This window comes from Asparagus officinalis, chromosome 1 (assembly GCF_001876935.1).
Source record: "Asparagus officinalis chromosome 1, Aspof.V1, whole genome shotgun sequence".
NCBI lineage: Eukaryota > Viridiplantae > Streptophyta > Magnoliopsida > Asparagales > Asparagaceae > Asparagus > Asparagus officinalis.
Genome location: NC_033794.1, coordinates 109,076,113 through 109,092,925, shown reverse-complemented (window position 1 = coordinate 109,092,925; position 16,813 = coordinate 109,076,113). Strand labels below are relative to the sequence as shown.

Sequence of the window (16,813 nt, the reverse complement as noted above, 5' to 3'; positions counted from 1 at the left end):
AGCCTGAACTAGTTTTACACTCTTTTTTACCTCATTGTGTTAGCATTTAACGGTATCTAGTTTGTAGTCATATCCGTCTTTTGATGGAATAGGAATCTATCTCAACAATTACCAAGTAAAAGGTTGGGAATGAAAAAGAAAAGTTTAATTGCAGATAAACCCAATGTACTATAGTCGTGTGACTATTTATATCCTCTTTAAGTATTTTACTAGCACATGCACTCGTTGAACAGCCTGAACTAGTTTTACACTCTTTTTTACCTCATTGTGTTAGCATTTAACGGTATCTAGTTTGTAGTCATATCCGTCTTTTGATGGAATAGGAATCTATCTCAACAATTACCAAGTAAAAGGTTGGGAATGAAAAAGAAAAGTTTAATTGCAGATAAACCCAATGTACTATAGTCGTGTGACTATTTATATCCTCTTTAAGTATTTTACTAGCACATGCACTCGTTGAACCTTTGACATCCTTACATTTCCCCCCTCAACTTGGACCCCAACTTAGTTTTTTTAGTGTTAAATTGAGGACAAAATGTTATTTGTTGTACTGCAGTATTCTATCATGTGACATTTCAATAAAAAAAAGAAGCTAGAAATGATGTCGTCTTGAGTTCTCACAAGGTGCTAGAGCTAATGAATAATTACAAAAGAGTGTGATTAATTCCTACTATGATGGTCCTACACTCCTACTCCTACCTAATAACTTGCTTAACTGAAATGGTTTTAGAGAAGGGGAAATAAATGGTTAGGATTAGGTTAGTGATTGTGATTTCTATGACACTTCCTACCTAATTAAAAGAGTACTGCAATGATCAAATCAATGATGTCGCGTTCTTCTATGTAGTTTAGACTTGATTGCATGTTAGAAAAGGGTCAAAAAAAAAATTAGCAAGTTGTTTAAACTAGTAAAGAGTGATGCAAGCAAGCAAAGCATGTGGCCAGCCCAACCATTGATTGAAGGGCTCGTGCTAGTTGAAGAAAAGAGGCAACTTTTCCTTGGTGTGAGGTGGTGATTTAGTTCTATATTAAGCTCATGATCACGGAGCTTTGGCTCCTTTGAAGCGTTATTAATTAAGAAAGTTAAATTCCTTGCGTTTTAAATTGATTGGTGGGGTGGGACGCTAGGTTTACTTGCTCTAATTGAATCATGGAGCTAGAGGCCTACTTTTGACAAAAATGTGCTAGCTCTAAGTTGTCTCATGGAATCATATTATAGAAACAGAGAATACGATGCATGATTATAAAATTGCAGAGCTTGGGACCGTGTTACCAAGAGAAATTATTATATAGTATGGTCTGGACGGTAAAGAGCAAGGCTGATCATCTGAGTCTATGCTAAAAAAGGGTATAAAATCAAAATCATCTACTCGTACTGCAATTTTAAAACTGTGTTGTGGTGGTAGAAGTGATTTTTAAGATGATATTAGAATAACACAATTTTACGCTTTCAATTTTTGAGAATCAATTCGCAATCATGTCCTCTCTCAGATCATTAAAAACCAACCCATATCACATATTAAGCAACCCTTTTGTCCTTTCAATTTTGGTAATTTTCAATTAATGCCTATTATCAAATAAAAAAAAACTGATTAATCAAATGTTTAAATTAAAGATAAAAAATTAGAATTAAATCATGTTTGACATAATTAAAATAAAATCATACTTGACATATTAAAATAATTTTTTTTTATCATACTTGATATAATTAGAATTGAAGTTACGTCATAAACTATAATCATACTCTAATTGATTCTGAACTTTTATACACCAAACCTCTTCCTTTTTTTTTTCCTCATAAAATTGATTCAGAAATTGAGACAATTATGTCCATGTGCAGACCATACTAGTGTTATAAATAAATATTGAAATATTTGTGTATGAAAAAGCGTTAAACTTGCGAGAGCATGCTGGGTTATAAAGCCAGCCTCAAAAGTCCCATAAGAAATTTTAATTATGATATAATAATAATGGATGTCATTTTAAGGTAAACGGTTCCATAAATTTTACTTCTCCATATTTGGATGATCACTTGATTAGGAAGGTTATTATTCTTTGGAGATACAGAGTTTTGTGCTTTTAGGAAACACCTCTGTGGACTTGAATTTACTGCTGTTATGCTTATAGTGGTAAAAAAAACAAACCTAGCAATTAAACTTATTAGGTTCCCTTAACCTCATCTACATATTCTATCCACAGTAAGGATGGCCACCTCAGAGTTTGATCTCCTTGTGCTTCCCATAACTCCGTGATCTTATTAAGGGAAAAAGTCCACTAGGAACTAATCGCTTGCCTTTTTTCAGTGAGCGATCGAGGAGAAATTTCCTCAATTTAGCTTCACAACATCATAGTTTTTAAGCTTGAAATTTTCGCAAAGTTTCTGAAGCTTTTGCCCGAAGAGGGGAGAATTGCTTAAAGAATTCACACGAACATTCATTATTGATTTGAGCAAATGAAGCCGTACCTAGAAATTTAAGTTTAATACGTAGAAAGTAGAAAGCTATATAATGGTGTTTATTTTAATTGAAATCGATGTTGTTGGTCTTACGTATGCTTTCCACTTAAATACAAAAGATTAGACACAGCTAATTAATTACAACTCAGAATCGAAAAGAGTCGTGATGAATAACTAGCAGTCGACTATGAAATAGAAGCAGGATCTCGCCCCCAGTTCAATAACAACAACCGATCATCTGAAGACAATACGCATCTCAGCTTCTACGTTCTGACGAGAAGCTACCAGGATCATGAACCTGCGTTAAAGATATACAGCCATAACTTCTTAGGCTCGAGAACACGAGCCAAGACCAAATACATTTCAAAAACTTGTTCATTTATTTTTGCTGATATAAGTTAGCGCAGGCAGGCGAGTTACCGAGTGAGCGTAAATGGGATTTTATTTGATCAAACCTTAATTAAAGACCCTTGAGCATTGCCCAATAGCGTCTAAAGTCTTGATGGTAGTTGCAAACTCTGAATTATATGTTTTTCAAGTAAATAGCACCTTTCGCCCATTTTCACCGAAAGAAAATGAATCTGAATTCCTCTTATAAACGTAAACGGAAGCAAAACATAACGCGTGCGCATTTCTAATTAAGATGTCACAAGCGAGCAAGTGATAGTAGGATGTTCATGTAATCTACCGAGCGTCATTATCAACAAAATCAATTCATAGATATTTCACGAGCCATATAAATTCAATAAACAGTTTAATAGAGAACATCAGGCAAGCTTTGCAATACTGTTAACCTGAAAACCGTATCTATTTATATCCTACAAAGGAGTCGACTCCAAGAGCATATACAAACGTTTTCCTTTTTCTTTTTTCTTTTTTAAAGCAATAACTATTTCACACAGGTAGGAAAAATCTGTGAAAGTGTAATAAATTAGTCGACCAAAGTCAAAACTGCAACCTCATCTCCAACTTAATAACGATACAAAAGTAGGAAAAAATACAGAAAGGGAAACAAACTCAATGTACGGGCAGAGCCCACCCCCATCAAACTTGTTTGCTATATTTCCCAAAACTTCGAGCAATTGCAGGCTCCGATAATATGTCCCATACTTTAAGTCCGCCTTTTTTCCCTCCAATTGCAAGCAGGAAAGGGGTATCCTCAGAGAAGGATATTGAAAAAATGCGTCCCTGACAAAGTTTTAATTAAAGGTCATTCACAAGAGTTAAGGGTAGAAGAAGTTACAGAAGTTGGGATTACATCAGAGTCAGCAGTACTAGTGATTATAGCCCTATAGCTGAATTATTAAACTCCAAAAAGAGTAGAGGTTTAAAAAATACACTACGACATCAAAGTAGTGTTTAGAGAACTTGTCTATCCTCCAAAAACAAAGCGCAATTTAAACAGCGCCGAGAAATTATGATAATTTTAAATGATAGCATGCAGAAGACTCAAGAATTGTTGGATTCGGTATACCGTCGACATCAAACAAAATGATGAGGGTTATATTTATCACTGGATATATAGTATCACTGTTCCTAACGATAAAAATAAGAGTACTATTTTGATCTGTAGATGGCACTACATCATGATTGTCATCTTCTCGTTACTATATACTTGTCCCATAAATTTCAAGCGGTGCGAGTGTGCAACTACACTGCCTCTGAGCAAACAAAAAAGGAAAAAGGAAAAAGAAAAGAAGAAGACAGTTGATGAATAATCTAATTAATTTTCTTCTATGAAATTTTGTCTACACGTCTTCCTTTCATCCAACTGTATTTATTAAGAAAATTAAACTCGTTATTGCCATTTCCAGTAAGTGCATGAGCCATCCTTAGATCCATGACATGAGTCTCACTTACCCCATTATTCCTATACATAAGATAGATATAACGCAGGTTTTCACCAGGAAATAAAAGTTCTAAAAGACTTACTGATTTAGTATTCTGAGACGCAACACATGATGGTTGGTTGTTTGATAAGTCCCAGAGCTTCACCTAAAATACACGATTGCAGTCAGCAATTTTGTCAAATGCTTAGGTTCATATATTAGAAATTAAGAAAAAGTCTTACCATTTTATCAAGAGATCCTGTGGCAAAAAGCTGCACCCAAAACAGAATAGTAATAAGTACGGTCACTGACAATAGTAATTCCTTTGCTATGTAAGAGTTATGGGGTCTAGAAAAATACATTAGGTGCAATAGGATTGTAAGAAACAGAAGTAACAGCTGCATCATGTGCATGAAGAGTAAAAGTTGACTTGGAGCCAGAGTCTGAGTTAGATGAAGCTGTCCTGACATCAAAACCTTGAACTGTGCCATTATCAAGACTAACCTGTACCACATTGAACATACAAGAAATGTAGAAGTAACTTGAACTAAAGGAATTGATGTAAGATTTAATAAAATCATTCTTCCAAGTCTACTGCTCCTAAAAGGAACCCCTGCTGTTAAAAAATTCCCTCGTGTGGATCCCAAAGGTTTAAAGAAAAGCCTAAGAACAATGTTAAACTCAAAGCTTACCACAAAACTGTGCTCATTGTGCGGATCCCACGCTAAGCTCTCAACATCAGCTGGTATAGACCATTTATTGCTGGGATTTTCCATGTTTCTACAATCCATCTGCATGTTAAAAAATATAATGGACAATTAGCGATAGCATTGACAACAGATCATATAAAGTATAACATGATTGTTTTATCTGCCATTAAAATGTCAGAATTGCAATTGCCTCTATAGTTTCAAATTAAAAAATGGTTAGGGATACACCGCCTAAACTATTTTATACTGCTTACACCCCCTGAATCCTAGAGGAAGTTAAACTTGTTGCCGTCAGTTTAGATGGAAACTTAGCAAAAGGTAATTTATCATCATGTAACTCCTATATTATATGTTAATCCAAGTTGGGAATAATGTCGTCTGGAATTCAGAGGGTGTAAGTGACTAGACCAGACTAGATGAGACCAAAGGAAACATGTGGCATTGATGAAGATATGAACACTAAACAGGAGTAAGTTCACATGTTCAAGCAGTCTAATAAAGGTCATCTGTTTGCACATTTTCATCAATTGTCATAAATAGGGCTTGCATTGTTTCCAAGTCAGAAGTGCCTCACAATGCCCATAGTGAAAATAGATTTTCCTCCAAAATACCCACTGTCCAACCACTTGGCGTACCAAAACTGCTAGTGCCATCAAAGAATTAATCACATAAGACCATGATCGTAGAAATAAGTAGATAACTAATAGCCAAATTCACCTATTAATTAGAGTATGATGTATCTTTCTACCCCATATATACCAAAAGAGAAAACACTAGTTAGTTTGGTCCTCCCACTTGAGACTAGATGATGAGCACATTGACTCCAATTATGTTATCCCCTATATTTTTCATAAAAACTAAAGAACAGGAAATAAGTTTTATTCAATAAAAGCATGAGGAATACTTGAGAAGAGTAACAAAACACAATCCCCAGATGCAGGGCAGAAAGAAGGTAAAAGCAATTTGTACTACTTCTTTGGCCACACAAAGACTAGGAGAGAAATCAAGCCTACAAAATCATCATCTAAGTATCTGATTCTAGAAATTAACAGCAAATAAAGAAGATACAAACTTGACAGCAAACAGAATTAGATTTATTTGCTCAAGGTAAAGCTGAACCTCCATTACTTAATAGATAATTGTGTCCAACACCCATAAATAGATACAAAATGATTCCTTACCATGACAATTGATCGATCAAAAGACCCACTGATAAGTGATTCTGCTGAATGCCGGTTCCATACGACGGCTTGAACCTGTAAAGATGTCAAAAGAATCATCAGAGACAATTTTATGTCACTAAATTACTAAGCAGTGGTATGGTTAACAGTTGTTTGAAAAGTCTGGTAGTGTTGCAGAATAATCATGTAGTCAGATGATGAATCAAGAAAGTTTATTTGCACTTGTTCAAATAGCAAATAGCAAGAAACACCATCTTAATAAATTTTCATCCAGGACTGAGAATTTGCATACTTCTCTGTTTTAGGTGAAACATACAATATGTTTCCTAAATAAATTCTCAGACAATGTTTTTTGAACCGCAGAAGACTGGCTTCACAAGTAAATGGAGACACAAACAAGCTATGTCTGCCCATTATGCCTAAAGACCCCAAGTGAATGAAAACTAGTCATAGTAACACCGAATCCAAAAATGACACTTTATGTACATCGCCCTTCTTAAAGAGAGGGTTATTGGTGAAGTATAGCATACATCTTCAAATTAATTTCAGCTTCTCCATGTTAATGTCAGGCAGTGTTGAATTAGATACAAGTTTTTAGTTTATGAGAGAGTTGGTGCACAAGAGAGCGAAGGAAAAAGAAGAAAAGTTGTTTTTCCGCCCTTTTTTCCTTTTTTTCCCCAAAAATGGAAGAGCGGGAGAGTGAGGTAGTCTAGGGATTTGGGAGGCCATCCTCACTAGAACTGTGGAAAATAAATTTAACAAATTTTAATCCACTGTATGCTGAAATAGGTATTTTGCATCTAAAATGAACGTAGCCAAGTTCATCATACCATGGACAACTCCAATAGCAGATTAAAGATAAGAACGTACTTTCTGTCAGAAGGTAAAAAGAAATGTACATGTGTGTGAAAGTTCTGTTTTCATAATAGATGGTGACTCCTAAAGCAGCAGCAGAACTTAGAACAACAACAAAAACTTCATTCAGCCTTTTGGTTTCGGGGCTTTCGCCTGCATAAATCCTCTTTATATTAAGTTCTGTTAAGGGTCATCTCCATCATCAAATATTTAAGATACCATTTTAACTACCTTTACCAGCGTAGAACTCTACTTCCATAATAGACGTAGATTAAAGATAAGAATGTATTTTCTTCAAAAAGATAAAAAGAAGTGTACATGTGTGCATAGAAATCTGCATTCATAATAGAAGATGACTCCTAAAGAAGCAGAAAATTTTGAAGCAACAAAAACTCCATTCAACCAAAAGGGTTCACCTGCAAGAATCCTCTTTTTATTAAGTTCCTGTTAACTATGATACTGTAACTCCTGATTAGCACAGGTACTTTGTTAAAATTCTCAAACCATCTAAAACAATTCTGACGTACAGTGATCCTAAGTAGGCACTACCACTAACTGCTTACGGATGCACTTGATCCTTATCCTATCCCTTACTGCTTGATCCTCGTACAAGTCATCATTCTTACAGCTAAACTTGTTTTCTTGACAAGTTCTTTCTTAATTGACCAACAACATTCTTACTATGAAGCACTTTTAGTTGAGTAGCTGTTTTATAGACTCTTCCCGTCAAGAGTACAAGATCCCTAAATACCTTCTAGAATCAATCTGACCTTGTGTCATCAAAAACCTTAGAAAACAATTTAGTCCTCGAAGGCTCTGTTTATAAAGTTTCCTTTTAGTTGGTAAGTTAACAAGATCCTATCCCAATTCACACTCTGCGGTACAAAGAACACTGATTTCTCTCTACTGCATCTAACCTTGTAAACTTGCTACAAGAGAAAATCAAGGTGAATATAGCAGGAGTAAAGCACAAGGCAAAATCAAATGGAAACGTTAGAAGAATTTAGTGAAACAAGGGACAACAATATCAAGGACCAAAAAGTTTCCAAAAGTTCAAAGAGCAGCACAGGCATAACTAATATCTGATATCCAAATTAGCACTCTCAGTATTAACGACAGGCAAGTACAATTAGATGGTCAGCGCATCAACAATCAGTCTCCAAATGTGATACATTTAGCTTCTAGTATATTCAGAAAGGATGAAAGCATATCAGATGAAAGTATAATGACTTGCCTTGTCTGTGTGGTGCTTGGCTGTGGCAACACATTTCCTCTTCTCCAAATCCCAGATCTTGACAGATTTGTCAGCACTCGCACTAGCAAGTACATTCCTGGATTTCAAGGCAAATAGATCAGAGTTCCAGGATGATGGTGACAACTCTAAAGTGTTGGATTATCATTAATCAGGATAGTACTCACCGGAACTCTTTATTCCATGCAAGACCAAGCACAGATCCTTTGTGACTACCTGATTTGTACTTCCCAGATTTCTGCAGATACAAAATAAAATACAATGCTTAAGACTTGCAACATTATTTGCCTCAGTCGAAGAATCACATCCACTAAGAGATGCAATATCCTTGTGTAACCCAAAAAAAGTTTAAAATGTATTAATAAAAGTTTAAGCAGACGTGTTTCTCAAAAATTGAGACCTCTATTTCAGTTTTCTCAAAGCTTAAAAGAGAATGGTATAGCAAGTAAGACTTCAAGCAGACACTAAATTATTGGCCATTTTTTGTAACAACATGGTCTTAGTCCAGATTTAAGTCCTAAATGAACACAAAGCTTTGTGAAATATTACAGAAGACGCATAAGACAAAGGCTGGTATGATGAACTTGTCCAGAAAAAATGAGAATCGTGCAATAAAAAAATGTCACAGGGTAGATTTGATATCAATGCCGGTAACAGACTTGCTTAAATTCCTTGACAGAATGACTTACCTCTGATCTTCCCCCCAATGCCATAGATGGATTCTCCTCCTTGATCTGTTCATAGAAAACAAGAAAAGGCAGTAAGGGTTAGGATGGTAGTGTCGTAATGCGGAAAAAGAAAGATAAAGAGGAGTGTTAGAACAACAGCCCTAACAAGTCTACATTATCCTGAATGCGTACCAAATCAAGGTCCCAAATTTCAATAGCCGGTTCCATGGTACCAACAGCTATAAAGTTTCCTGCCAGTTTTCAAAATAATAAACCAAAGGTGAAACAAAAGAACATCAGAAGTTTCTAATTATTCATAAACCAAATCAAGGATACTTACAAAAACCTCACAAATGAATGCAAATAACACAATAAGAGAGCTTATTTAGCATACTTTGCCATATATACAAGGGCGGATTATTTAAAGCCTCGCTACACCCCCTAAAATTTTTAAAATTTACACTTAAACGCTAGTAATACCCTCCCTCCCTCCCTCATTCAAATTAAAAATAATAAAACCTAAACAAAATTCAAAAAAATTTAATATATCAAGAATACAAATCACTAAATTAGTTTTATCTGTTTCACTAAAAATTCAAGTATACCAAAGTGTAAAAGGAATATATGGTTAATAGATTATTCTTTAATTCGAGAATTTGAGTCATATAGAAATTAGACATTGTAGAAAGGAAAACATGTGAGAATTGGCAACTAAATATAAGTTAAAAAAAGCAAATATTGATTAATTAGAATAATAGTTTGATATTGATTATCTTGCTTAACTCTATTTTAGTTGTGAACAAATATCTCAAGAAAAAGCCACTAACGGAGCATCAAGCATCAATTATTCCAAATTTAAACAATCTTGAGAATTTACAACCTAGTACAAAACAAAACAATGGAGTAAACTTGAAAGCAGGTACACTTCAACCGAATATTTTAGATATCACCTCAATAATTTATTTACATAAAGGACCTTGTCTACCACGCCAACATAAATTTGTGCAAACAGAACTTGGAAACTATTTGCGTCAATTCAATCCCAGTTGATTTAATAGATACTTGTTATCCACACACACACACACACACACACACACCCAAAAAAAAAGGATTATGGATCCGCCACTGCATGTGTGTGTGTGTTTTGTGAGAAAGAAAGAGAGGGTCAGCAAAGCTTCTGGTACCTTTATCCTCACTTCCAGGTTTAAAATCAAGCCAGGCCGTGCAGAGTGGAAAAGCAGATAGGATTTTCTCCTGATGAGTGAACATATTAGATTCCCCATCTTCAGATTCTTCATAAATTGAAACCTGCCATTTGGATAAAAAAAATTAAGTGGTTAAGACCATACACTGATGAAGGACTGTAGAACTAACAGTTTGCCGAAGCCTAAAGTCCCCTTCATGTAATTGCACCAAGTATAATCGAAAACCCAAGAACGTAAAGACAATTAATTCATAAGTAAATATTCTTCTATCAATAACTACCCATCAGGAAGTAGCATAAAAGAGTAATAAACATTGGTAAAAGCAGCAAGTCTTATCCCTTGTTTTCAACAATTGAGGTATCAAGGAAAAAAATGCTTAAGTATTAGCATTGTCAAGTGAGAATAAAGAATTGCAGGCTCTGCATTTAAACCAGTAAATAAAGACAAAAATAATGAAACCTTAGCTCCAGCTAACCTTTATATCCATGCCCTAGATGTTTTTAAATGGATGCAAATGCTAATCTCAGTGTTTGAAAATTGTTAAAATTGTCCAGACAGATAAATTTTAGTAAAGTTTTCTTGTACTGAGGTGAATATATGACCAGGAAAGTTGACATAAAATGATCTAATCATAAGCATGGTGGTCATGGGCTCTCTGATATTAGTTCAACAATCTAGACATTTAATTAATAAAAATCAAGCTAGATTAAACCTCAAACTGCAACTTAATGGTTTACTATTTCTCATATCTTCTATGTTACAATGTGCAAATGGGATGAGTTCAATTCAATAGGGCCCAGAATTTACATGATTATGCAACTAAACATAAGTTCAAGAATCAGTCACAATAGTTGGGTCTACACACTGCATACAAGTGTGCTACCTGAAAAACTTTTCTCAGAAAAATATTCCATCAATCATATTGAAGCAGCAGGCATACATAGGATTACAAAAAAGCAAGGAAGTTTGTGGTCTCAGAACACAATTCATTCTCCTGTCTCCCACCTCCTCTAACCTAGTTGTTGCTTGACGATATATACCTTCCATTCTTCGTCATCCTTTTTTTGCCTTTCTATATCATCATGCAGGATCTTTTATCTTATATTCTTTCACTTTTAATAAGGTTGCCCTGTTACACAGAGCAAAGCATAACTGAAGCATATCTCGAATATTAAGGCAAACTAGGATCATGCTCTCAGAACAGTTAATTAAGTATTAATTTAATGTTATGATAGGCGTACTGTAATTTTTTTTTATGTGAGATGGCTTAACAGAAGATAGGTGACTAAAAACTGAAAGTAATTCAAGGTTATTGTTCATGTGGTCTGCAACATATAAGAGGAAGATCATTATCCTCGCACCAAATTAGAATCAACTTGTGATCGGGGCTTCAAAATTAAAAAAAAACAATGAAGAACTCAAACAAGGATATGTAGACAATAATTATTAGTTTAAGTTGAAACATTTTGTCATAAGTTGAACATATCACTCAACCTGATAACTTGTTTCCTCCTCATGCCGAATCAAAATCAGCTACCATTTGGATTGATTTGTGTTTGAGAAACACTTTTGTGTCCGGCCAAGCTATTTGTAAATGTATAATTTTAGAAAGTCATCAGAGTGCAACCTTCGTATCAACCGAAACCAATGTTACCAAGTGTGATATGCAATGCGGGGCACAAAGTCCCTTTATGCGCACATGGGCAAGGCACAGTGAAATGCGTGCGGCCGAGTGAAGCAAAGCACACACCGCACACATAATTTTTCAATATAGATAATCAAGCATGAAAGAATATCTTTAGGAATTTTCACATAAAATTGTGTCAAGATAAATAAATTTTACTATCAAATCACAAAATAAGGTCTTAATTCAAAATTCTAACACATCCAACATAATACGAAAGTTCATAATTTTCTAATTCAAAAGTCAAATCAAGACCAATGCCAAAACAAGATCAAATAGTAAACAAAAAACGAGTTAGGGTTCTCAATCAGGCTACTAAAATGGCCTAATGAGTTTTACTTTTCTTCTTGGGATATGGGTTATCAAGTACAAAGACCCGACTGAAATGTTAAAGAACAAAACTATATGAGGCTATGGCCACTATGCCATGCACGCGCCCCGTGGAAGTGCCCTTGCACCTGCAAGATGCAAAAATGCTATGCCGCATTAGATCCGGGTTCTTCGCCACCGCCATGCATCGCAAGGCACATGAGGCGCAATGAGTCACACGTCTTTGATAAAAATGACCGAAACCTAACACAACTTATCAGCCATAGTCATGCATGATCATGATCATGCTCAGAATTTTTACCTCCCATCTATCTGAAATATCCACAAATGAACTCTAAAGGCATAGGTCTGGACCAATCATAGAACAACCATGTATAAGGAACTAACTTAAAAACGAATGAACAAACAAAGCAAGACCAGTTTCCATGTTTTGTCAATACGAGTTCACCAGGATTCATGCTTCTCCATCCAGATAGGCATAGTGCACTAAGCATTCAACTATCTTTGTGTTGATAAGATAGTTATTGCTTCAAATAATAGCTTGTGGTATGCACAGTTAACACCATAATTTCTTCTATAAGAAGAGATTTAATTATTCAGCAAAAAAATAAAAGGTAAGAGAAACATATGAGTTCATAAGTAATTACATGCCTGGAGATAACTATACTCATCCTCCTCATCAGTACATGCAGAAACTATCACTGCATCTGTTGGCTTAATGACCATGTCATCAATCTCTTCGTCCTCATCATCCTGTTCCAACCCATCATGACATATTAATAAGAGAACTATATATAATATATTAATGTTTGAGATTTGAAACATAAAACTCGCCTGAACTTTGGGGAGTTGCAGTAAACCCCTCTCAACTTTTTTTATTCCGCTAAACCCCCCTAAACTTTAGAGGTTATTGCACACAGCTCCCCTAAACTTATTTATTTACCTAAAAATTTCTCATTTAATCTCCAATTAGCATCATCGATTCAAACATCTCATGCGGCAAGTATGTGGCCAAAAAAAGTTGAAAATAATCCTTTAGTCTCAAATTCTCCTTTTCAATAAAAGGGTATTTTCCTAGGGGAAGGAATTATTTGTCCTCTTTTTTTGTCTTGTGCTTACCTAATGACATTAGAATTGATGGTACTAATATGGGGATTAAAAGATAAGTTTTCAGGCAAGACTAAGTGAAATAAATATGTTCTGGACGTTTGTGTCCAATAACTCCTAAAGTTCGGGGGATTTAGTGGAAAAATGTTGAGGGGGTTTACTGCAACTCTGCAAAAAGTTCAGAGGGGTTTTCTATAATTAACACTAACTAAATTACTCACATCTTTGTCTTGCAAATAAGGGTCCATGTCATTACTCGGGTAGTAAAGGTTGCCCACTCCAGCAGCAATGCAATCAGGGACTAAAAGATTTACACAGAGCATATAAAATAGTTAAAACTATAATATAATCTAACACATGAAAGTTACATTATAAACCTAAATGGACGCTACAGCATCAATTAGGAAAATATAATAAATTATAGTTAATGAGGCAAGGAGGACCAGAGGTAGGCCTAACAAGACTTGGTTGAAGCAAATAAAAAGGATATAGTTTAACTTAACTGAAGCAATATCCTTAACGAAACTGAATGGAACAATATGATTCTGGTAGCCGATCCAAAATTTTGGGATAAAGGCTCCGTTGTTAAAATTTTGGGATTAAAGCCCTTTTGTTGTTATTGCCATTGTTGTTGTAAATAACTCAAGTTGAAGCCCAATATAATCTACCACATGAAATTTCATTACAACACAAATGGGCACAAAATGAACTGGTTGTGAGAGTTAGGAACTTAGGAGAAGTGATAAGATTATAGTTATTGTGACAAGGAGGAACGGAGGTTGGTCTAAGAGAACTTGCATGAAGAAATGGAGGAGGGTACATTAATAATTAACTCAATGGAGGAGATAGCCACAAATGGGAGGATTCTGTGTAGCCTACCCAAAATATTTGGAACTGTTGTTGTGGTTGTATACAAATAAGCCAAACCCAAGATAATCTAACACATGAAACTTACAATACAAAGCCTAATGGCCAATAGTTGAAGAAGTTACCGTCATCCTCGTTATCATAGCCGCTCATGAGCTCATTAAGCCGACTAGCAATGTCATTTACATCGGTAGAGCTCTTGTTTCCTTTACTCTTTCCGAGGCCCTCAACAGCAGCTAATGCACGGGCAACTTCATCCCCCTCTTCAGAACCGTCCACATCCATTTCCCCCTCATCCTTCTCCTCTTCACTTGCTTCACTGCAATCAAAGTTTAAACCCTATTTCAATAAATAAATAAAACTAAAGCAATCAGAAAAGGAGGAAAACAGATCATGAACTCTTGCTTTGCTTCCTCGATTTCTTCATTGGAGTCTGGCTCAGTGGCCTCCTCGGGGACAATCTTGGCGACCCCCTTGGGGACCCAACATACAGCAGCGATCATTTTCTACAATTAACAGCTGGATCCACGATGAAATAAAAAAAAGATAAGAGCTTTGCAGTTAACTATTAGATTAAAAATGAAAAAAAATGAAGCTTTTAAGATACTTAACTAGAAAAATGCAACTATTTCAATGAATCATACAGAGAGAGTCCCTTGAACTTACTTAAAATTCCAAAGATTGAAGTTTGCAAAGCCCACCGGTGATACCTACTTTGGGGAGAGAGAGAAGAAGGCGGCTGGAGATTGGAAGTAAAGGGTTAATTAGTGTTTTAGAGGATGATGGGGATGGAAGAGGAGGAGAGGATAGTAGAAACGGGTCGGATTCGGAATCATGAGTATCCGAATCACATGCAGCACGAAAATAAGGGTAAATTTCACAAAAGCCCACAAACTTTGCAAGTCTCCCACTAAACCCCCTAAACTTTTTTTTGCCACCAAACAACCTGACTTTAGGCATCTAACCCCCCTCCCCCACCCCCCACCCCCCAAAAAAAAACCCAATGTTGAAATTTTCCCAATTGAACCCTTCATGTGCATGACACATAGCCAAAATGTCATTGAAAGGAGAGAAAACATGTCCCTCAAAACTTTGGGTGTCTCACATCACCCTCCTAAGCATCTAAATTTTTCTGATGGACCTCGCTAGATGTAAATAACAAATAAGTATAATGTCTTTGAGAGAGAAAAAAACTCGTCCCCTCATCTTTCCGCTTGTGATAGAGACAAAACCAATGGGCAATGTGAGCTAAAACTCATGGACAATGGATAGTGGCAAGCCAAGGATTTTGTCATAATGATGTCCCCATATAATTTATTATGGTTGTATTTTGGAATCTACAATGATAAATTTATAATTTTATATCTTTTAGTGGTGTCCTAACCTAATTCTGATGGTGTCGTAAGTAGTAAATACAAGTAAAAATAAATAAATAAAATATGTATAAAGTAGACAATCTAATGTTGTCCTATGCCACCACTAGCTAGACACTATTGCGGCTCCCCGGCTGGCAATGGCATCGAGAAATTGTGTTTGAGAACTCGCAAGTACACTTGGGGATATGTTAGACTGCAGGAAGGGTGGAAGCGCAATATTAAGACAAGTTCTCATATGAGTTTACATGTTACAAAAAGCGCTAGGCTGCTTAGAGGCCTAGGCATTTTTCTATTTATTGTTATTTAATTAAAATAATTGACAAAAAAATAGTAAATACTAAATACTACGAAACACCAACATATCCAACGTAATCAATCATGCATTATGGCTGTCCTATTATCAATTTAATTAACTAGTTATGAATTAAGTTAACAGCAAACTAAGTAACCCAGCTCAAATTGACTTTGTGAACATAAAATTAAAAAGTTAAAATGAATAGTTAATCACCCATTCATAACAGGGAGTTAGATCAAATAAAAAGTCAGAAGCAAAAAAAGAACTAAAAAAATAACAAATTTGATCAAAACAGTTTACCTAATCAAGTCGTAGGCGGCCGGAGCAGTGTCGAGGGAGGAGCAGCGACGGGGGAGTTGTTGAAGAGCGAGAAGCAGCGGCGAGAGGAGGAAGACGCAGCGGCGGCGAGGCGGAGAAAGAGGAAGAGGAGCAGCGGACGGAGGCGAGGAGGGAGAGAGCGGAGAGGTGGTGGCGGTGGCGGTGGCGGAGGAAAGACGAAGGAGAGGAACGGGAGGGAGACTAGGGTTGTTGGATCGGTCGGGGATTTCCGGGGTTTTGTTCGGGTTTACGGGTCGGGTTTTCTTATTAGTTAGGCCTATTTTGGTGTGGGCTGGGCTGATTTGGGTTTACTGCCATTTGTTTTCATTTTTCCCTGTTTTGTTTTTTTAAGCTGGATGCCCATCCATTAGGCGGGGTGCCAACGACACGCTAATTTTAGGCAGCTGGAAGGCCCACTTACGCCTACGCGGGCGCCTGGGCCGCTTTTAAAATGCTGTTTACTAGCCTTGAGGATAATTTCACCCGGGATAATTATAATTACACGTCCTTTGCATAACGTACCTCCACAACTGCCACCATCTCGTATCTACAAGCTCTTTGCATAACGTATCTCCCACACTGCAACCATATCGTTTCCATATCCTCTCTAGAAAATTCTACTTCCAATTAGCTAACACTAGAAAAATTATAGCCAAAATTATCTTCTTCTCCTTTTTAGCC

The 16,813-nt window shown here is 36.0% G+C and overlaps 1 protein-coding gene across 4 annotated transcripts; it reads right to left on the bottom strand.

Moving 5' to 3' along the window:
- Window positions 3,245-16,348, bottom strand: LOC109828925 (periodic tryptophan protein 1 homolog). Of its 4 annotated transcripts, none has more exons than XM_020395919.1 (17): window positions 16,115-16,348; window positions 14,810-14,882; window positions 14,543-14,662; window positions 14,269-14,462; window positions 13,498-13,577; window positions 12,821-12,922; window positions 10,135-10,258; window positions 9,143-9,201; window positions 8,972-9,016; window positions 8,450-8,520; window positions 8,265-8,361; window positions 6,176-6,250; window positions 4,977-5,075; window positions 4,645-4,788; window positions 4,527-4,556; window positions 4,388-4,450; window positions 3,245-3,643 (listed from the first exon to the last, which is right to left on the bottom strand). In XM_020395919.1, the coding sequence occupies exons 3-17, from the start codon at window positions 14,644-14,646 to the stop codon at window positions 3,500-3,502; spliced, it is 1,431 nt and encodes a 476-aa protein (XP_020251508.1). In that variant the 5' UTR covers window positions 14,647-14,662; window positions 14,810-14,882; window positions 16,115-16,348; the 3' UTR covers window positions 3,245-3,499. The 4 variants fall into 4 exon arrangements, with proteins under 4 accessions (XP_020251508.1, XP_020251510.1, XP_020251507.1 ...); XM_020395921.1 differs by having other exon boundaries at window positions 14,549-14,662; XM_020395918.1 differs by lacking the exon at window positions 14,810-14,882.

Coding starts and splice junctions, on each gene's coding strand:
- LOC109828925 (XM_020395919.1), bottom strand. CDS start 14,646: ATGATCGCTGCTGTATGTTGGGTCCCCAAGGGGGTCGCCAAGATTGTC. Junction 14,463..14,542: donor ATCGAGGAAGCAAAGCAAGA/GTTCATGATCTG, acceptor CTTTGATTGCAG/TGAAGCAAGTGAAGAGGAGA. Junction 8,521..8,971: donor CATTGGGGGGAAGATCAGAG/GTAAGTCATTCT, acceptor TTGTATCTGCAG/AAATCTGGGAAGTACAAATC.